Below are 20,954 nucleotides of genomic sequence, written 5' to 3' on the forward strand. Positions count from 1 at the left end.
GAAGGCAACATTCAAGAAAAGGAAAGCAAGTTCACAATCACTATTAAGAAGTTTGAAGACATCAAGATGAGTGCTGGTGAAAGCATAGCTAACATAGAATTCAAATCCATTTAGCTCTTGAGTTAAATCACTAACCTAAGTAGAGAAAAAAGCAAGAAGGAGATTAATTAGTCTCAAGATCTTACGGAGATTGCCAAATGCAGGGGAAATTAAGGTCATGGCAATGAGAGATAATTGATATTCACGCAATGCAAACGGTTTAACTTTTTAAAGGTCTCAAAGATTACGAATTTAAGATGAAAAGCAATGATGCAGAGGAAGCTGATGAGCAAAAGACAACCGCACTAATCACTAATCAACCATCAACTTTTTCCTAGTCAGTTGACTCCACTCTAGTGAATTTTTAACTGATGAATAATTCACTATGTTTGTCAAAAAGTTCATGAAGTTCATGCGAAAAATCAAATTCCAAGGGAGTCCATCATCACCTTCTTCAAAGAGCAATTCAAGAAGAAAAAGATCGACCAAAGCACTAGAAGAATCAGCAAACCCTAGTACGATTGTAGAAGATTTGGCCATTGCAAAGAAAAATGTCCATATCCACTTGTGAATAAAAACCAGGGAAAAACTAAACACTAAGGAGTTCCCCAAGAATTCGAAGAATCGAAAAGTACTTTGGTTGAACCAAGTAATTGAAAGCTAAGAAGTTAACTAAAAGGTGGTCGTTGTAAAGCCCTCATGTTTAATGAGGTCGAGTAGTCAACTAATGTTTCTAAAACATCTAGTTCAAGCAACGAAAGCCAATCCTTAAATGACAAAAAGTGTTTGATTTGCCTATTTACTGAGGAACAAGGTGAAAGTGAAGACCTTTGCCTGATGACAAAAGAAAATGATATGAGGTAAACTATACTTCATCTTCCAATTTAGATTCTAAATGTGGAAATGAGTGTGTCGATCATATGGATTCAGTTCTCGAATTGATGAAGGACTTTAAAAATGTGAAGAACAGTTAGGCAAAAGTGAAAGAAGAAAATAATATATTATTGGCTGAGTGAGAAAGTTGTAAAGCGATAGTGCTCAAAAATACTAAAATGATTAAAAAACTTAGCCTATTTGAAATTAAGATAATTCAGTTGAAAGAAGAGTGTAAATCGAGAAAGATTAAAGATCACAACTTGCATGAGGTCATTGCTACATTTACCAATTCATCCAAAATAATTGTGAAGATGGTAAATGTGCAAAATTTGTCACTTTACGAGACGCCCATCGAATGGTCTAGTTGGAGTTTTTTTCTTTCATTAATAGTTCAATAACTTATTTGACCCTTAAATTTTATGTAAAGAATGTACCATTACTCATTGATAAATTATAAAATATTAATTGGTATTAATTATGCATCCAAAATAATTTGGTGGAGTGAAAATTATACAGAGAAGTTTTAATGGTAGGTGAACACTTTTTCTTTTTCTTTTTTTTTTTTTGGATCAAAAAGGATAGGAGAAAACCCCAGGACATCAAAAGATGTTCCTCTCTGATCCATGACACTTCTGGAGCACCAGCTTCCCACTTTATCCTCCATCAGGGTTTAATTTGAAACACCTCATCAGGGGGACTCAAGATTGCTCCAATTAACCTTATTATTGTTGTAAATAGGCTGTGTATGAACTAGAATGAAAAAAATGTCGAACGAAAGTATTTTTGATATAGGCTACATTTTAGAAGTACTAAAAGAGGTATTCCGTGACGTGTTAAATGCAACATTGCCTTAAAAGCTTTATACAACCAAGGTATCGCAAGATATCGACAGATCAACACAGAATTAAACAAGAAAAAAATGCTCAGACGTCGTGTGGGATTTGAAGAGGAAGAACGAAAGCTTTTTCTGCATTTTTTGGAGCTGGAGGAGTTGCTATATATAGTAAGGGATATAACACCTCCTTCCACAATTAATTAGTGCAAATCGGAAATGGAAGGGGAAATGTGAACACGTTTAAGCTCAACGCAGCTCATAAGCACAAGGTGGTCAAGAGATGATCCACAAAAATAGGACAAAATAATAATAATGGAGACCAAAAAGTTGACCACACCTCGCACGCGTGCGAACCGAGCCGAGCGGGGGGGCGGGGGGCGGCGGCGCGCGCATGGTTCCCCTTTATTCCCTCTCCATACTTCTTTAGACCCATGTGAAAGTGTTAGGCTTTAAAAGGAAGGAAAGAATAAGATACACAAGCAATGTGGGGCAAGTAAATAAGGCTAAAGCCTTTCTTCTTTACTATTTCCCAACAATCCCCCACATAGTTAAGAAGTAAGGCGATAATAGAAGGACGTCTGAGCGAAACACAAGAGTTGATTTTAATATCAATGCCAATGGCTTGAACTGACACGTGATTCTACTGAGTAATTTTCTTCCTTGAGAGTGAGATGACTCTTGAACTCTCAGATTAGTAAAATTTTGAACTCAAGTGTTCACGTCAACTCTGGTCTTTGAAGGTTCTGCACAGTCAAATTCTTGACTTATTCGTAAATCCCTGTTGTAACCCATCTCCCTTGAAGTTTCAAGGATGGCTTTTCGATTTAAGCCTTTTGTGAGAAGATCTACACTATTCCTCTCAGACCTCACAAATTCCATTGTGATAACCCCGTTTAACAATAACTGCCTTACATACTCACGTTTGACCCTTAAGTGTCTTCTCTTTCCATTATAGACACTATTTTTTGCAACACAAAAAGTAGTTTGGGAATCATGATGTATAGGTACAGCAGGTGTTAGACACCCCCACAACGGCACGTTTGCCAATAAATTTCTTACCTACTCAGCCTCTTGGCTAGCTAGATCTAGGGCTATGTATTTTGCTTCCATAGTTGACCTAGCTATACACGACTGTTTAGTTGATTTCCACGATATAGCAGCACCACACATAGTGAACGCATATCCACTTGTTGAGCTAACATCTTCACTGTCATTTACCCAATTTACATCACAAAACCCTTCCATCACTACTGGGAATCCTGAATAGTCAAGTCCACAATACCCTTTAGGTACCTTAGCACTCGTTTCAGTGCATTCCAGTGGGAACTACTTGGGTTGTGTGTAAATCGACTGAGCTTGTTCACTTCAAATGCAATATTGAGCCTAGTATAGTTCATCAAGAACATTAAACTCCCAATTATTTTTGCATATTCTTCATGAGACACACTCTCTCCCATGGCTTTTGACAATTTGGCACTTGGATCATAAGGGGTTTTAGCCGGGGTTACCTCAGAACTGTTGAATTTCTTTAATAGTTTCTCTGTATAATGGCTTTGTGACAAAAGGTAACCTTTGTTGGTTTTGAGTACTTTTACTCCAAGTATAACATTGGTTTCCCCCAGATCCTTCATGTCAAACTTAACACATATGACCCGTTTGGTCTCATTAATAACCTAAGTGTTAGAACTGAAAATCAGCATGTCATCTACATAGAGGCAAATAATCACAACATTTGACTCAATCTCTTCGGTGTACAAGCATGTATTTGATCGATTAGTGGTATAACCCAGCTCTATTATTGTTTTATGAAACTTTTCATACCACTGTTTAGGTGTTTGTTTTAAACCACATAGAGATTTTTTGAGTTTACGTACCTTTTCTTCCTGACCTTGAGCTACACATCCATGAGGTTGTTCCATGTAGATTTCTTCTTCTAGATCACCGTTTAGGAACGCCGTTTTAACATCCATTTGATGAACTATCAACCTGTGCATAGATGCTAAAACAAACAAAATATGAATGGTTGAGATTTTTGTTACAGGTGAATATGTATAGATGTAATCTTCACCAAATCTCTAGGTATAGCCTTCAGGTTGTTACAGGTTGCTATTAGCCTGGCTTTGAATCTTTCTACGGACCCATTTGGTCTTAGTTTCCTCTTGAAGATTCACTTACAACCTATGGGTTTACACCCTTTAAGCAGATATACTAGCTTCCAAGTATGATTGGACTTGATGGAGTCCAACTCAGTTTAGATTGCTTCCTTCCATAAAGTAGAATCAATTGACTGCATACCGTCTTCAAAGGTCTTTGGCTCTTCTTCTAACACCAACTAATCACACAATTCGTTAATATCTTTCATCTCAGTCAGATAGCTTATGAAGTCAGAGCCAAAGATTTTCTCGGTTCTGGGTCTTTTGCTTCTTTTGGGCTCACTAGACTCATCTACAATACTAGGCATAAGGAGTGTAACATGTTCACGTCTTTGGACACTATTTTGAGTACTCTTGAAATGAAAGATATGTTCAAAGAATACGACATCTCTTGATCCACAAATTGAATGAGTTTCTAAACATAGAAATCTGTAAGCCGTGCTGTTTTTTGAATAACCAACAAATACGACATCTAAGGTTTTGGGCCCTAGGTTGGGCATTTTAAAGGACAGGAGTCCCACCTTTGCCAAGCACCCCCACACTTTAAAATATTTGAGACTAGGGGCATGCCCTTTCCAGAACTCATATGGGGTTTTTTCGAACCCTTTATGGGGTACTCTATTAAGTATGTGGTTAGCAGTTAGAATAGCTTCTCGCCACAAGAAGTCAGAAGCACCTAACTCATTAACATTGCATTAATCATTTCTTTAAGAGTGCGATTCTTCCTTTCAACTATGTTATTCTGCTGGGGAGTATAAGGCATGGTAACTTCGTGGATAATGCCAGAAGATTCACACAAACATTTAAGAGAATTTGCTTCATATTCTCCTCCTCTATCAGAACGAAGCCTTTTAATCTTTTTGTCTAACTGATTTTCAACTTTGGATTTAAAAATCAAAAACTTTGTTAGTTTTCGTCTTTTGTTCTCAAAAGGTAGATTTTCGTAAAACGAGAATAATCATCAATAAATGTAATGTAATATCGTTTACCACCTCTACTTTCAGTGCTTTTAAAATCTGCTAAGTTAGAATGAATAAGTTCTAGCATAGAAGAGGTATTATGGTTCACAGAGGGAAATTATTTTCTAGCAAATTTAGCCTCAGGACATGTTTCACATTGAGCATATGATTCACTAGACAAGTTTGGTAATAAATTCGTGCTTTTCAGTCTCTTTAAGCAATTTAAACCAACATGTCCTAGTCTACCATACCAAACATTAGAGGAGACAGTGATATAAGCAGAAGATGAGGCATTATTATTATCATTATTCGGGCCAGGCCAATTCGGGATAAAATCATAAATGGTCAGCGGAGGACCCTCAACTGCGAGAGGATTTCTAATTACAAAGACATCTAACACAAGTAGTCCTCCCCGTAGATATTCATTCCCCAAATATTGCCCACAAAGAGACATTACTAACCGATTAGAGTCAAAAATTAACTTAATTCCTGTCTTGTTTAGCAAGGCCCCGGAGATTAAGTTTCTACGGAGGGAAGAAACATATAACACATCTCATAACATTAACTTTTTCCCTGAACATAGCATAAGCTCTATTTTCCCTTTATCACTTACCTCAGAGCTAGACGCTAGAATTTCCCATGAAAACTTGCTCTCCTTCAATGATGGGCTTGAACATGGTTTTGTCGCTACAAAAGTGACGAGATGCTCCCATATCTACTACCCATTCATCTGGATTGCCAACCATGTTGACCTCAGTTATCACGATTGCAATCACTTTAGCGTCCTCCGAGTTTTCTAGCATGTTTACTTGATTTTTAAGTTTATGCCCACCATTGTTTGGGTTCTGCAAGGTCGCCCATTTTCTATAGTAGCACTGAGCTACACGGTGATCTCGTTTCCCGCAAACAAAGCACTCACTGCCTTTTCCTTTCTTCTAAATCTTGTCGTTCTTAGGACCATAGTTGTTGTGGGATTTGCCATTCTTATTCCTGCTTTTATTATTGCCACCAGATTTTGTCCTGTCAAAATGAACACTGGTTTCTACCACATTAGCTTTTACATTACCAAGAATAATGTCAGACCAGAGCATTAGCCGATTTTCTTCTTCTATGTTCTGGTTGTTGACCAGGTGCTGTAGGGTTTGATATTTCCTCTCGTGTTTCATCTTAATGTTGAAGTCTGACCAAGACTCGAGTAACTTCTCTATTAAGGCGTCAGAAATGAATGTGTCATTTACCTCGCTTCCTTCAGCCAGCATGTCAGCCACAAGGTTCTCATATTCATGCACATGTTCTACTATTGACTTCAAGTCAGTTAGCTTAAAATTTAGCCAACGACCAACGGTGTACTTCCTCCTACCGGCATCATTATAACATACCTTTGTTGCAATAAGTCCCAAATGGTTTTGGCAAACTTATGCTTTGAAAATATGTCAAAGAGGGTGTTTGTCATTTGTTGCAGAATTGCTGCTTTTGCATTTTTATTATCCTTCTCATATTTGGTACGTACCTCTTGGGTGACAACCGTGGTTTTGGTTGCTGACGATTTTGGATCAGCTGTAGTTTCCAGGGAGGTTACCTGGTTATCTGTTTCTACAGGTTGAGCCATGTTCGTCTTAGAAGCTAGTTGATAATTGGCAGGATCAACATAGATAACGTAGTCAAGATCCTCCTGAGATTCCAAAATTAAAGCATCAACAACTTCGCAAACCACCTTCTGTAGTTGAGACCGCCGGTTAATGGTTCAATGGAATTGAGGTCGACGACGTTCTTGGACGATCCAGGCATTGCTATCTTCGTATATAAAGCTTTTAGTTGTTGTAAATGGGCTATATATGAACTAGAACAAAAACAATGTCGGACGAAAGTCTTTTTGATATAGGCTGGATTTTAGAAGTAGTAAAAAAAAGGTATTCTGTGACGTGTTAAATGCAACACTGCCTTAAAAGCTTTATACGACCAGGGTATTGCAATCTCTCGACAGACCAACACAAAATAAAACAAACGTCGTGCTTTTTCTGCATCCTTCACTACCAGCCACAATTAAAGAACGCAGATCCAGACGCTCCGAGCCGAACGGGCGGGTGGCAGCGGTGCGCGCGTGGTTCCCCTTCATTCCCTCTACATAACTCTTCAAACCCATGTGAAAGTGTTAGGCTTTAAAAGGAAGGAAAGAATAAGATACACAAGCAATATGGGACAAGTAAATAAGGCTAAAGCCTTTCTTCTTTACTATTTCCCAACAATTCTGTCTTCCCATTTTAACAAGGATGTCAGGTACCTTATTTTTTTACTTGAAGACATGGGACACATGAATATCCCCGTCCTTCCTCAACCAACTTTGACAGGCTTCCACCACATTACGTACCGGGCCTCTGGTGTTAGTTGAGCCATTAACCTAGTCAATGACCTCTTGAGAGTCTCACTGGACGATAAGGTTTCTAGTACCCTTTTTCCATGCCCAAACCAACCCTTTAAGCAAGGTCCATGCCTCGATTACGGTAGGTGAACACTTTTATTAAACACAAATACAAAATAAACAAACTGTATAACTGTCTTAGCAAAATCACATGAAAATAATTTGAATTTACACATGAATTGAATGTTTAGATCATTTGTCAAATGAATTGTTTTATGAATTATGGTGTTTGAAATTGAGTGGTGGTAAACTTTATGGTTGAGAGTGAGGGACACACTCACAAATCCCACCACTCAGCTTACACAATAAAAACGCACACTAAAATTCTCCCCACTTTAGTGCTTTTCGATCTGACTTCATTGTTCCATTTTTTAATTATTACTTTTCCCAAATATTTTATCTATTATTGCATTAATTTCATCCACAGTTTTTAATTACTTTAACTTAATTGATGAGTACACCAAACAATTATTTTTAAAGAAATTAAAAAGGTTTATTGCTTCCTTCGCATTTCTTCTTCCTCTGAAACGACGTGTACTCCAAAGAAGGAACAACTGTGGCCTGCGGGTCCCACATTGGCCATCCCAACAGGGTGGGACCACTCCAGTCTCGATCTCATTCACGCCTACGTCTTCAACCAAACCCATATTTTACTATTCTTTCAGTCTCATTTTATTTTTCATACATACCATCTCTTTAGAATTATTAATTAAAAATAATAATTTAATCAGTACTTTACCAATTAATTGGGCTAATCCTGTAAGAATAAAAATTAATCTGAGTATGGTGCAAAATTAAAACAGTCTCATACAGTTAGGCCTGCTCAAAATACCGCATAGTCGGACAAAAAAAAATGAATAACAATCTTTTTTTTAATCCTTGGTTGAGATGAGACTTGAACCTATAAGTCTATAACCTTCAAACCACAGTGATGTCATCAAACCACAACACATACTTAGCTATTTTAATAATTATAAGAGGAAGTAAATCATAACATGCGTCTAAGCATTTGTGTTTTTTTTAAGACTCAAATCTTTTACATTTAAGATTCAGACTCGGATAATTGCTAAACACTACACCAACACACAGTCTTTCGACCATTTAGCTATATGCCCCTTGGACGCTAATAGTTATATTTATGGAGTAGAGTGCATGTTGTTATAGACATTTAGTTTTTTTATTTTAAATTATAAATAATTTTATTTTTTATAAATAAAATTAATGTATAACATATATATAATTAAAAAAATCTAATTAGGATCTTTTAAATGATGTCATATTTATTTTCTTTTTTCAATTTTAAATGAATATATAAATAAATAAAATTATTACTTTAGATACATAAATCACTTTATTCGAAATTTATAAAGTCAGTATTATAAAAGTCACTACTATAAGTTTATAAAATCACTACAGCAAGTTCCTGATAAATTATTGAAACGATATATTGAAAAAATATATCAATATAGGTTTTATTGTTGAAATATTTTAAACTAGGTTATATATATATATATATATATTCATTTTATTTATTTAAAAAGGAATATAAATAATATATTTAAGTGAATAGTTTCAAAATGATATGCTATGTGTCTTATGTTTTGATTTTTTGTATTTTGTGTTATGAAATTATGTAGTTTAAGAATATGAATTATGTATATCGTTGTTTCAATTCATAATCCATAATATTATGTGGACCTTGATCCATGGTATAAATTGCCAAATAAATAGATGAATGTTGGAGACGATAAGGGACAATGGCGGTGACTTCAATGAGGAGAAATGCTGAATAAAATTTCGGTAGGCAAGTAGAGAAGAACCAAGAGAGAATCACATGCCTTTTTACTCATGAATTGCAATTCTTTTCCTCTTCAATTCCACAACAATCAAAATTTCAGGAAATTACAATTCTCTCGAACCATAAAATTGAAATTCCCATCCTCCGAAATTGAAATTTCACAACTCATGTGTAAAGAAAAAACGTGTGTATTAACAAATTTGCCTTTTTTAATAATAATAATAATAATAATAATAATAATAATAATAATAATAATAATAATAATATTATTATTATTATTATTATTATTATTATTATTATTATTATTATTATTATTATTATTATTATTATTACACATGTACATTTTAATTTTTGTATCATCTTTTATTTCAATTCCCAATAATTCAATTCTTGTCAATCAAATAATATAATTTAAATTTATACTTTATTCAATCTTATTCTTTTGTTAAACATTTACAATTTGTTTTCCCCTCATTCTGTATTCTAACCAAACACCCCATAAAGGGCAGGAGGCATAGTTCCAATAGGTTTGGGAGATGTATGACGGATGCCCAGGAAAGAATATTTTGACTGGGAAAAAAGGACAACAAATGTTGACCAAGAGAGATTGCTAGGAGTGGAAGGAAGGATAAATTGGGTAAACCTTCAATTGAATTTACTTCTTTATCCTTACACTTGACGGTTCTTTAACAAACACAGTTATAAATGGAGGGTTAAATTGGGTAAGTTTTGCCAAGTCAAGAATTTAATTTGACAAAATTGATAATCAAGTACTAAAATTAGAGAATTATGAAATAGTCAAAAAAATCATTTTGTATATTAACTCTAATTTTATATGGACTATTATAGTCTCTTATTTTGGATGACGAGAAAAATCCATATTTACTATTTGAGAATGTATACTGACTAAACATCATTCCTGTATAAAACTGTAAATATAAAGATTTAAATTTTCAAAAAATAAAGCATTAAATTTTATGCTAAACTAAATACATAAAAGATGTAAATTTATAATAGAAGTATCCGCATATTTCAATAGTAACAAGTTTAAATTAGATTCCAATTAGCTTGTAACTCAATGACACATTTGTGACTCTTTCAAATGTGAGGTCATAGGTTACGTTCGAACCCCAATGGGGACATTGACTCTTTATGTTATGGGCAGATATTACATTGCAATAGAGACAGTAGTACAAAAAAAAAAAAAGCACTTAAGATGAAATTTAAATTTTTAATTTTTTTTAAAAAAAATTATTTCATTATTAAAATATAATAATAATATGTTTTTTTAATTATTTTTATAAATAAGAATTTATTAATAATATTTATTTTGATAATGGTCAAATAAACCCTCAAACTATATTAATTTGTGCAATTTGGTCCTTCAACTTCAAAAAGCTCCAATTAAGCAATCAAACTATTTTGGAGCAATCAGACTCTCTACCCTATTTGTAACCGATAATTGCAAGTCAACTAAAATTCCGGCCAACTCCGGTGAACCTCCGGCAAACATTCGACCAAATTCCGACGAATGAAGTAAAAAACCATCACCGGCAACGTCACATTCTGCCGCCTTCTCCGGCAGTGGAGATGGCAGCCATCTCTAGTTGACGGAGATGGCGACCAGTTTGGTTGCCTTCTCTGGCAGAACACAACGTCGCCGGTGATTATATTTTGACTTCACTCGCCGGAATTTAGTCGGATGTTCACCGGAATTGGCCGAAACTTTAGTTGACATGCAATTACATGTCACAAATAGGTTAGAGAGTTTGATTGCTCCAAAATAACAAGAGCTTTTTTAAGTTGAAGGACCTAATTGGACAAATTAGTATAGTTTGAGGGTCTATTAGACCATTATCCCATATTTATTTATTTACAAATATAATTAAAAAAAATTAAAATAAAAAATTAAAGTAAAATTGGTGATGTGGGCATCCCATATTGTCAATTCTACTTTCAAGGAAGTATGAAACCCCTCTATAAAATGCAAATTGTATGCTCACATTTGCATACTACCAGTCAGGTATGTATTATATCATCTATTTTTGAATTGGGGATAGATTCACTCTCTTATTACGTGAGAGTTTTGATTTTTTTTTTTTTACAGTTTGATGAAATTATTATTATTATTATTATTATTATTATTATTATTATTTATTAACATTTAGTAATGTTTTATTTTCTTTTGAAAGATATATAAGAAAACAAAATTATTTCAACTTAAAAAGTATTGGACTAGATACAAAATTACTATATTAATATGCTCTAATTTAAATAAACAATTGCCAATTTTTAGATGATATAAACCATCTCTAAATAAAGTAGCGATTAATAACTATATAAATCATTTATAAATTTATCTAACTAACAATAAATCAATATATAGTTAAGTTTCTTTTTAAAAGAAAAAATCAATATATATTAAGTTAATAATAATTAATTAAAATGTTAATACATTTTCAAAGAGTCAATATCATGTCCAGTGGCACCAAGTTGCTCCCTCATTTGGTTGTGAGTTCGAGCCTCAGTGGAGGTGATATTGACTATTTGTTTTTAATAAGTTGAGAAAGTAGTAATGAACAGATAATGCAAACAATTTCATAAAAAGAGTAAAATTTCTATCAACTACTATATAGTGTGATGTCACTTCTGCAAAGAGTAAAATTTCTATCAACTACTATATAGTGTGATGTCACTTCTGCTATCTTTATCAACTACTATATAGTGTGATGCCACTTTTGCTATCATTCAAAATAAGTGGTTACAAACCAGTTTGGTTGGCATGGGTGGGTGGTATAGTGTGATGCATAAGTGGTTACAAACCACTTTGGGTGGCATGGGTGGGTGGTATAGTGTGATGCCACTTCTGCTATCATTCAAAATAAGTGGTTACAAACCAGCTTGGTTGACTTGGGTGGGTGGTTGTGCACTCTTGTCCCATGAGAGAGTTTGGGGGTTCACTTGAGAGAGGTCGGGAGTTTGAACCACCTCTTGTATGGAAAAAACCAATATGGCCAGTACTTTGCCTCTTAATTGGGCTAGTCCGGTGAGAACGAGGATTAGTCTGTGTACGGTATACGGGCTTAAAGGTAATTACGTGATCGAACCCCAATAGTGGTACAACATATTTAAAGTCAATTTATATCGTGGGCCCTGATCCAATACACAGAATTTGACTTCATAATGTATAGAACTCATGTTCATAATATATATCGTGGTCCCTGATCTAATGTACAGAATTTATGTTTATAATACACATATACATAAACATGGTATAATGCACATGAATTAAACACTTAACATAAATACATAATATACAAAATTCATGTTCATAATGTACATAACTCATGTTCATAATGCACAAAATTCATGTTCATTATATCGTGTTTATATGTATGTGTATTATAAGCATGAATTCTGTACAAGAAGTCAAATTCCATGTATTGAATTAGGGTCCACGATATAAGTATTGATTTAAAACCTACTTACCTTTCAAAAACAAAATTACTGTCAATCAGCTATACTTTTTTTTTAATACTACTGCTGGCTCTATTACAATGCAATATGTTCACCTATGAAGCACAAAGAGTCAATAGTGCTTCTAGTGAGGCTTAAACCCACAACTTCTCACATAAGAGAGTAAATTAGTGTCATCATATCACAACTCACAAGATCCTTGGCGTTAATCAACTATACTATAACATATCAAATAAATTTAAAAATATTTTAAAAAAACTCTAAGCCACCACCTAAGCAAATACGGCCGTTTCTTTATTTATTTATGATAAATTTGGTAAATTTTATTTAGGTTTGTATGGGTTGATTGGTTATGATATTCTAAACAGAAAATACATTTGGTAAACTTGTAATTGATTGTAAAATATATTTGGTTAATATGATATTTAATTACGTAAATTACTTTGGTAAGTATTGTGTCTAAGGTAGGTATACTTAGATAAATTAATTTGAAATTCAAAGTCCGTTTGAAAACAGATAAAATATATTTTTTTAAAAAAATAAATTATTTTCTATTTGGTTGAAAGTAAGAAAATTATATATATATATATATTCTATGTAGTTCATTTTTAAAAACTATAAATATAAATCTATTACGAATTTATTTATTTTTATCATAACATAATAATTATTTTAAGTAAACTGGTCAAATATGCCCTCAAACTTTACCTAAAAAGTCAACTAGGTACCTAAACTTTTTAAAGTTGTAATTAAACATGTTAACATTTTATTTTTGTGTAATGAAGCCCAAAAATATGTTAATGACCTGTAATAGCATGTCACAGGGTTCATGCATTATTTTCAATAAAAAATTGATCGTCGGCGAACGGTGTCGATCGCCCTCTCCGGTGACCATTTGTGGTCGCCTCTCCAGAGAAAGGCGGCAGGTTTCTAGACGCCTTTCCAGAGAGAGGCAACCAGATCTTGTCGCCTTTGCAAAAAAGGCGACCATTTTTTTCTTCGAGAAGGTGACATATGGTCGCCGGCGCCTGCGGTTGAATATTTTTGGTCAGAAATGATACTTGAATTCTAATGACCTGTGATAGCAGGTCACTAACCTAGTTTTGGGCTTCGTTGCACAGAAATACAATGTTAATGGGTTTAGTTGCAATACTGTTAAAAGTTTAAATACCTAATTGATTTTTCAGGTAAAGTGTGAGGCCTATTTGACCATTTTCCTTTATTTTAATGGTGATAATAACTATTATTTATATTAAAATAAAATTATAAATTAAAATTTATAATATTTATAAAGATTAATAGTAATTACAATAAAAAGATGTAAGTAATTGATTTTAAACTTGTAACTTATTATAATAAAAAAAATACATAAATTGATAAATATAATAATTATGAACTAAAAAAATTTAAGAATTATTTTTGGATGTGGGTTGAGTTTGACCAATATTTTTATTGTTTGGTTTGACCCGATTAGACTCATATGTATATATATGTGTGTGTGTGTATATATATATATATATATATATATATATATATATATATATATATATATATATATATATATATATATATTGTTCTAAATTGGTTAAGATGAGAAAAATTATATATTATACATGTTTTTATAAAAGAAATTAGAACTTTATTTTTCCAAAAAAATATATATGTATGTTTAATTTTTCACGCTAATTTTCATTAAGTTATAGAAAGTTTGTAATAACTTAAGTTTATTGCAATAAAAAAAAATAAAAACTAAAAAATGAAGTTCTAAAATAACTACAACGAACTAATTAATTGTTGTATCATATTGGTTTCATCAAAAAAAAGTTCTTTGAATGTTAATTTAAAATAGTAAACATGTCACTCGTGTTGGAATAGTTTTTGTAATCCAAAATAAATTGTAATGGTCTTATTAATAAATATTAATATCACAAAATAAATTGTAATAGTCTTATTAATAAATATTAATATCAATTTTGAATCGTTATTAATGTGAATGAATATTTGGCACAGTAAATTTTATTCTACAATGTTGGTTAAGATATATCTTATTTAACTATTTCAAATTAAATGTTAATTTTGATTTTTTAAATGTCTATAATAATGCTAATTTTGTGTACAATTATTAATCAACAAAGAATATTTAGTAAGGACTGAAATTACATCGAATGACATATTTCCATCATTTGTTAAATATTACTCCCTCTGTCCCATTTTACCTATCCTATTTACTATTTATTGGTCAAACCAACTATTTCTTCTTTGCTTATTTTCTTTAGTAATTTTTTATTATTTTTAAATTTAATTTTTTGTGTTTAATAGTACTTTTAATGTAGTTTCTAAATATATAAATTTTATATATTAATGCTAAACTTAATAATATGAAAAATTGGATTAAAAATTACTTCAGTCAAGCCTCATTAAACGAACCAGACAACCATTTTGGGACGGGGGTAGTATATACTTTGAAATCATTCATTAACTTTAAAGGTTGGGTCACCTGTGATGTTAATGAGAAATATTGACCATACTCTTGACATTTGCAATGGTACTCGGTTGGTTGTAACGAAATTAGCTGATCATGTTATAGAAGCACGCATATTAGAAAGGACAAATGCTTACACCAATGTACTTATAGCTAGAATGACTATCACTCTATCAGACCCAAGACTGTCGCTCAAGTTTAACAGAAGAGAATTTCCATTGATGCTTTCCTATGCAATGACGATCAACAAAAGTCAATGTCAAACACTACCGAAAGTTGGCTTGCTGCTATAGAAACTAGTTTTTGTTTATGGTTAATTATATGTGGACATGTGGTTGCATCAAGAGTAAGTAATCCAAATTAACAAGCTCAAAATCTTAATTTGTGGTGAACTCAAAAGACTTTGTACTTCTACTACTAATTTAGTTAACCACTTATTATTATTACTAGCATTTTGTACGCGCGATGCGCATAAATTAATGCTCAATATTAAAACATTGATAAATATAAATAATTAAAAAAATTATAATTCAAGTTATATATACACAAATAATATATGTATTATATACACACACATATGATTTACCATTAATAAAAATTTAATTAAAATATAATTAATAATTAAATTAATTATATAATGATTTTAAAGTTTTCAAAAAAAATATAATGACTTTAATAAAATGATAATTAAATAATAGAAAAAAGATATGATAAATATAAATGTAACGGAGTTATAACGATGTAAGGATAATTTTATCTAAATAAGAATGTAGTAGGGACAGTTTTTATTCTATAAAATTGAAGTGTACAACATTTAAAGTAAAATGTATACCTTTATAAGCATACAAAAATGGGTATAAATCAATGATATATAATATGAATTGGGACTTATTATGTTTTTATTTAGAGTTAATTCCATTTTTGGTCCTAGTATTATCGTGACATGACCAATTTTGGTCCATTCATAACAAAATCGTAGAAATATCGTTAAATACAACGATATATGCTAAAAACCTTGTGGTTTAGTGGCACCCGGTGTCCCAATTTACACTTTCGTATGGATGATGGTAGTGGGTTCGAGCTTCAGGATATATAAAAATCTTTTAGACAAATTAGGTAGACCCACTATATTTTTTATGTTTATTTTTTTTTTTGAATTTTTTATGTTTATTTTTTTGAAAAATTCATAAATGAAGATCGAAATGTCCTTGTATTTAACGAAATTTAATCTATTTTGCTGATAGAGGACCAAAAAAGATTATGCCACAATAATAATAGGAACAAAAGTGAATGTTCTGATAAAAAAAGATTAAAAATAGATTGCCACCTATAATTCTAAGAACAAAAATGAAATTAACTCTTTTTATTTATATTTGATTAATATTATTATTATAACAAATAATATGTTCATTTTCAAGAAAATGAACCAAATAGAAATAATATAATTTCTTAACTTTCCGCCATTGAAATAAATATAGTTTTTCGATTTTTAGCAAAATATTTAAAAATTAAATTATTTTTTTAAAATAAGTCATTTTTTCAAAATAATTTTAGGGAAAATATTTTTCCGATTTTCAAATGACCCTAAAACAATATTTTAAAATTTTATTTTTAACCTAATCTATAATTTTACATTTTTACAAGTAGAGAAACTCGGACATGCAGTCCTTATTTGGTAAGGTTAATTATAATAGCATTGGAAAATTAATTAATTATTGTTATGTTCATAGATAGCCGAGAACGAGAGATGGCAATGAGTGAGCAGTAGAAGCTGACTGAAAAGCAAAGCCTCTTCTCCTCTTCTCTCTTCTTCTTCTTCTTCTTCTTCTTCTTCTTCTTCCGCCTGCTCGCCGCCATTGCAGTTGCTAGCTACAATCACACTACTTAATCTCCTACCACGCTGTTGCCATTACACAACTACTATCGAGCTCCCTGGGATTAAAATTCTCAGCGTCTAAGTACAATACTGCACTTCTTAGCGTAGTTAATATATTAAACCATCTTTTGCAGCAGTAGATGAAGTAGCAAATACCGCATTCAATCTCCGACTTTGATTGCCCCATTTATTGCTCCGCCAAAAGCTTCTTCCTTCTTGCTCTCCACTCACCACAAAATCGCCCGTTCTGCTTCCCTTCACCTTCCTTCGGCATCCAGATCTGCTTCGCGGGTCGGTCCGGGGTCCTATCGGATCCGGAATCCTTCGTACGGACTCATATGCTTATTTTCCTCTGTGATGAATGCGTTTTTTTTTTTTTTTTTTTTTTTTAAATTTTTAAACACGGAATGATTCTAGTTGATCGTTTGGTGTTTTGTAAAGTATCGCTTGTTGATTGCCCCCATTATCTTTCGGAAGATCTCGCTTTAGTATTTTGGGTGGATTCCAAGTAATTCTGCATAGTGCTGTGTGTTGTGTGAAAAGAATCTCAAACTGTTGCTGCATTTTAGTAATGGACTGGCCTATGTGTATTATTATCTTTTTGTTTTTTTTTTTCCTTAACTAGGGATTTGAGATTGGGCACTATTCATTTTTCTGGAAAATTTTCCAGAGAAATTAGTTTCCACATAAATAGTAGTTAAGGGAGCATCCTGGATAGTTGAAGAAATACTGGTGATTAACTGATTATAGAGGTTATTATATATATACATATGATATTTTATTTCACATCCTAATGTGACCAATTAGGATTCAGGAATAATTTTGTGCTTTTTCATTATCCTTTATAGAGTCTACCCCTGGTGAGCAATACCTGTGATGATATACCATAACAAGAAATGCAAAGGATTCCGGAATCAAAACCACTTTCAAGACAGTTTCCTATGGAGGCTAAGGTGGCTCCACTCCCCAGAAAGTTATCCAGTGAGGCTAAGGTGATGAGTACTCGCTCAATTTCTGAAAGGAAAGAGGTGGGAAACAAACCCAATCTGCAGGGCTTTCAAGATTTGGACATAGCTGTCCCTCTGCAAAAGCAGATAGGAGAGAGTTATGGTCAGGAGCAAGAGGAAGTCATGGCGGATGCTGGTTCGTTTAAGAGAAGTGGTGATTCGTATGAGGATAGTGGCTCCACTTCATTCCATGGAGTTAGTCATCCCCCAGAACCTATTGATACAGACCTAATGAGACCGGTGTATGTACCAATTGGCCAGGACAAAGGAAATGGCAAATGCTTGGTAAAAAATGTAGCTGTGAAGGGTCCTTTCTTAGAAGATCTTTCGATACATGTTCCTTATAAGAAACCAAGCTCATCTCTTCTTTCACCCGCAGAGAGCATTATTGAAGAATCAAATGATTTAGCAACCATATCTTCTCCTTTTGCAGTTCCTCGCCCATCCCAACATACTGAAGTTAGTCTGCCCCATGATTCTGAAGAGAGAGAATGCATTTGGGATGCTTCACTGCCTCCAAGTGGCAATGCAAGTCCACATAGTAGCATTGATAGTTCTGGGGTTGTCAGGGCTATGAGTGTTGCCAATAGTTGCACAAGCACATACAGAAGCGATGGGATGATGAGTGATGGCATGCTCAGTGTAGACAGAAACTATAAGAGCACAAAGGCAAGCATGAGAGGGGACTCGCTTGAAAGTACAAAGACAAGCCTTAGCAGAGCAAGTGATAGCAGTGGCCTCAGTGATGACAGTACCTGGAGCAACATTACTGGTGGTGCTAATAAGCCTCACAAAGGGAATGATCCTAGATGGAAGGCTATTCTTGCCATCAGGGCACGCGATGGTATATTAGGCATGAGCCATTTTAAATTACTCAAAAGACTTGGTTGTGGTGACATTGGTAGTGTTTATCTCTCTGAATTGAGCGGGACTCATTGTTACTTCGCAATGAAAGTGATGGACAAGGCATCCCTTGCAAGCAGGAACAAATTGAACCGTGCTCAGACTGAGAGAGAAATCCTGCAGCTGTTGGATCATCCATTCTTACCAACCTTGTATTCCCATTTTGAGACGGACAGATTTTCATGCTTAGTCATGGAATATTGTCCTGGAGGAGATCTACATACCTCACGGCAACGACAACCTGGGAAGCATTTCTCAGAATATGCTGCAAGGTAGGGACATTGTATCATTATGTTCTGCAAGTACAGTGTGTTCCTTCATTCTTAATTTCTAAGATACAGGTTCATTCTTAGGAAAATCTTTGAGTAAGCATTGTGCACATGTTTGTCTAGAAAATAAATGATAGATTATACAAGTTAGGAAGCATGTGTTGATTGTTTCACCACAAAGATTAAATAATTTGTCTTTACTGCTTAGATTTAATTCATCATTGTAGCTCAGAAGAGATACGCAAAGAATGTGTTAATGTGCCTGTATATTTGCAACAGGTTTTATGCTGCTGAGGTTCTGTTGGCACTAGAGTATCTCCACATGCTAGGAGTTGTATACAGAGACTTGAAACCCGAAAATGTTCTGGTTCGCGATGATGGGCACATCATGCTTTCAGACTTTGACCTTAGCCTAAGATGTGCAGTTTCACCCACACTTATAAAAACATCTTCTGATTCATCTAAACAAGGAGCTGCGTTTTGTGTTCAGCCAGCCTGCATTGAGCCCACATCTGTTTGCATTCAGCCAGCATGCTTCCTCCCTCGGATTTTTCCTCAGAAAAGCAAAAAGAAATCCTCAAAGTCACGTGCTGAGCCTAGCCTAACATCTAGTGCGCTTCCTGAGTTAGTTGCAGAGCCTACTGCAGCACGGTCCATGTCATTTGTTGGCACTCATGAATACTTGGCCCCTGAAATTATCAAGGGAGAAGGCCATGGCAGTGCAGTTGATTGGTGGACATTTGGTATCTTTCTGCATGAATTACTTTATGGTAAAACCCCATTCAAAGGCTCGGGGAATAGGCAAACTCTTTTCAATGTTGTTGGACAGGATCTCAAGTTTCCAGATTCACCTGCAACAAGTTACGCGAGCCGTGATCTTATTCGAGGCTTGCTTGTTAAGGATCCACATAAACGGCTAGGGACGAAGAGGGGAGCAACTGAGATCAAACAGCATCCTTTCTTTGAAGGAGTTAATTGGGCTCTGATTCGTTGCAGTACACCACCAGAAGTACCAAGACCTGTTGAAGCTGAGTATCCATGGAAGTTAGGGCAAGTTGACCCTATTGGAGTCAGCAATAGCAGTAAAATAGTAGGATCAGACATGAGGTCTGAGGGTAAATATCTTGACTTCGAGTTCTTTTAGGTCACCGTTACAGGTCACTTGGCATCTGTTGGTCCTGTGAGCAGTTCCTGCACGAGTTCTTTTAGCAGTTTCTTCCACGCAGCAATATGTTTCAGAGATGAATGGGCTGTCATGAAAGAAAGTCATTAGTTCCTATAGTACCTGTAGGGCTTCTACTTTCTTCTGATGACTTTTCACACACAGTTGAAAACAAGAATTAAAGCTGATACCACATCAACAATGCACGGTAAACTGCTTAGCCTTGTGTTTTTTGCTGTCTAATTGCAGATATTCTATAATTAGATGTTGAGTTTATAATGAATATCTTGGTTAAGGTTGTTTATAGTTGAATTCACTCCTTGCCCACTTTTGCTTTTGTTGGGAAGACAAATGGCAGTGGCTTACTAGCTCTGGATTATGCAATTGGGGTGTATTTCAATATATGATGTAGATTGTCACATAACAATTTATTTTTCTTTTTATATTTAAAATGGTAAAATACATGATTGACAACGGTAAAATTGCAATCTTGTAAAAATGTCTTTGTTAGGTGGGGCAAACTATAACATGGATGGGTCTACCTTGTATTGTAGACCCTGATAAAAAAATAACCTTAAGATTTTGTACTTCTAATTGATAATTGTAGTTATCATATTATGTGTCCGCAATTATCAAGTTATCTGTTTACATGTACAGAAACTGTTAGTTGTAGGTACAAAATGTGTTAAAAGGAAGTTA

At 33.7% G+C, this 20,954-nt stretch overlaps 1 protein-coding gene across 4 annotated transcripts; it reads left to right on the forward strand.

Annotated features, from left to right (window-relative positions):
- The first annotated feature begins 16,758 nt into the window (after positions 1-16,758).
- LOC116030472 (serine/threonine-protein kinase D6PK) lies at positions 16,759-20,700 on the forward strand. Of its 4 annotated transcripts, none has more exons than XM_031272728.1 (3): positions 16,759-16,996; positions 17,763-19,096; positions 19,373-20,700. In XM_031272728.1, exons 2-3 carry the CDS (start codon positions 17,811-17,813, stop codon positions 20,235-20,237), a joined length of 2,151 nt encoding a protein of 716 aa, XP_031128588.1. In that variant the 5' UTR covers positions 16,759-16,996; positions 17,763-17,810; the 3' UTR covers positions 20,238-20,700. The 4 variants fall into 4 exon arrangements, with proteins under 4 accessions (XP_031128588.1, XP_031128586.1, XP_031128587.1 ...); XM_031272726.1 differs by having other exon boundaries at positions 16,760-17,240; XM_031272727.1 differs by lacking the exon at positions 16,759-16,996 and adding an exon at positions 17,322-17,666.
- The last annotated feature ends 254 nt before the right edge of the window (positions 20,701-20,954 follow it).

The sequence above is a fragment of the Ipomoea triloba genome, chromosome 9 (assembly GCF_003576645.1).
Source record: "Ipomoea triloba cultivar NCNSP0323 chromosome 9, ASM357664v1".
Lineage (NCBI taxonomy): Eukaryota > Viridiplantae > Streptophyta > Magnoliopsida > Solanales > Convolvulaceae > Ipomoea > Ipomoea triloba.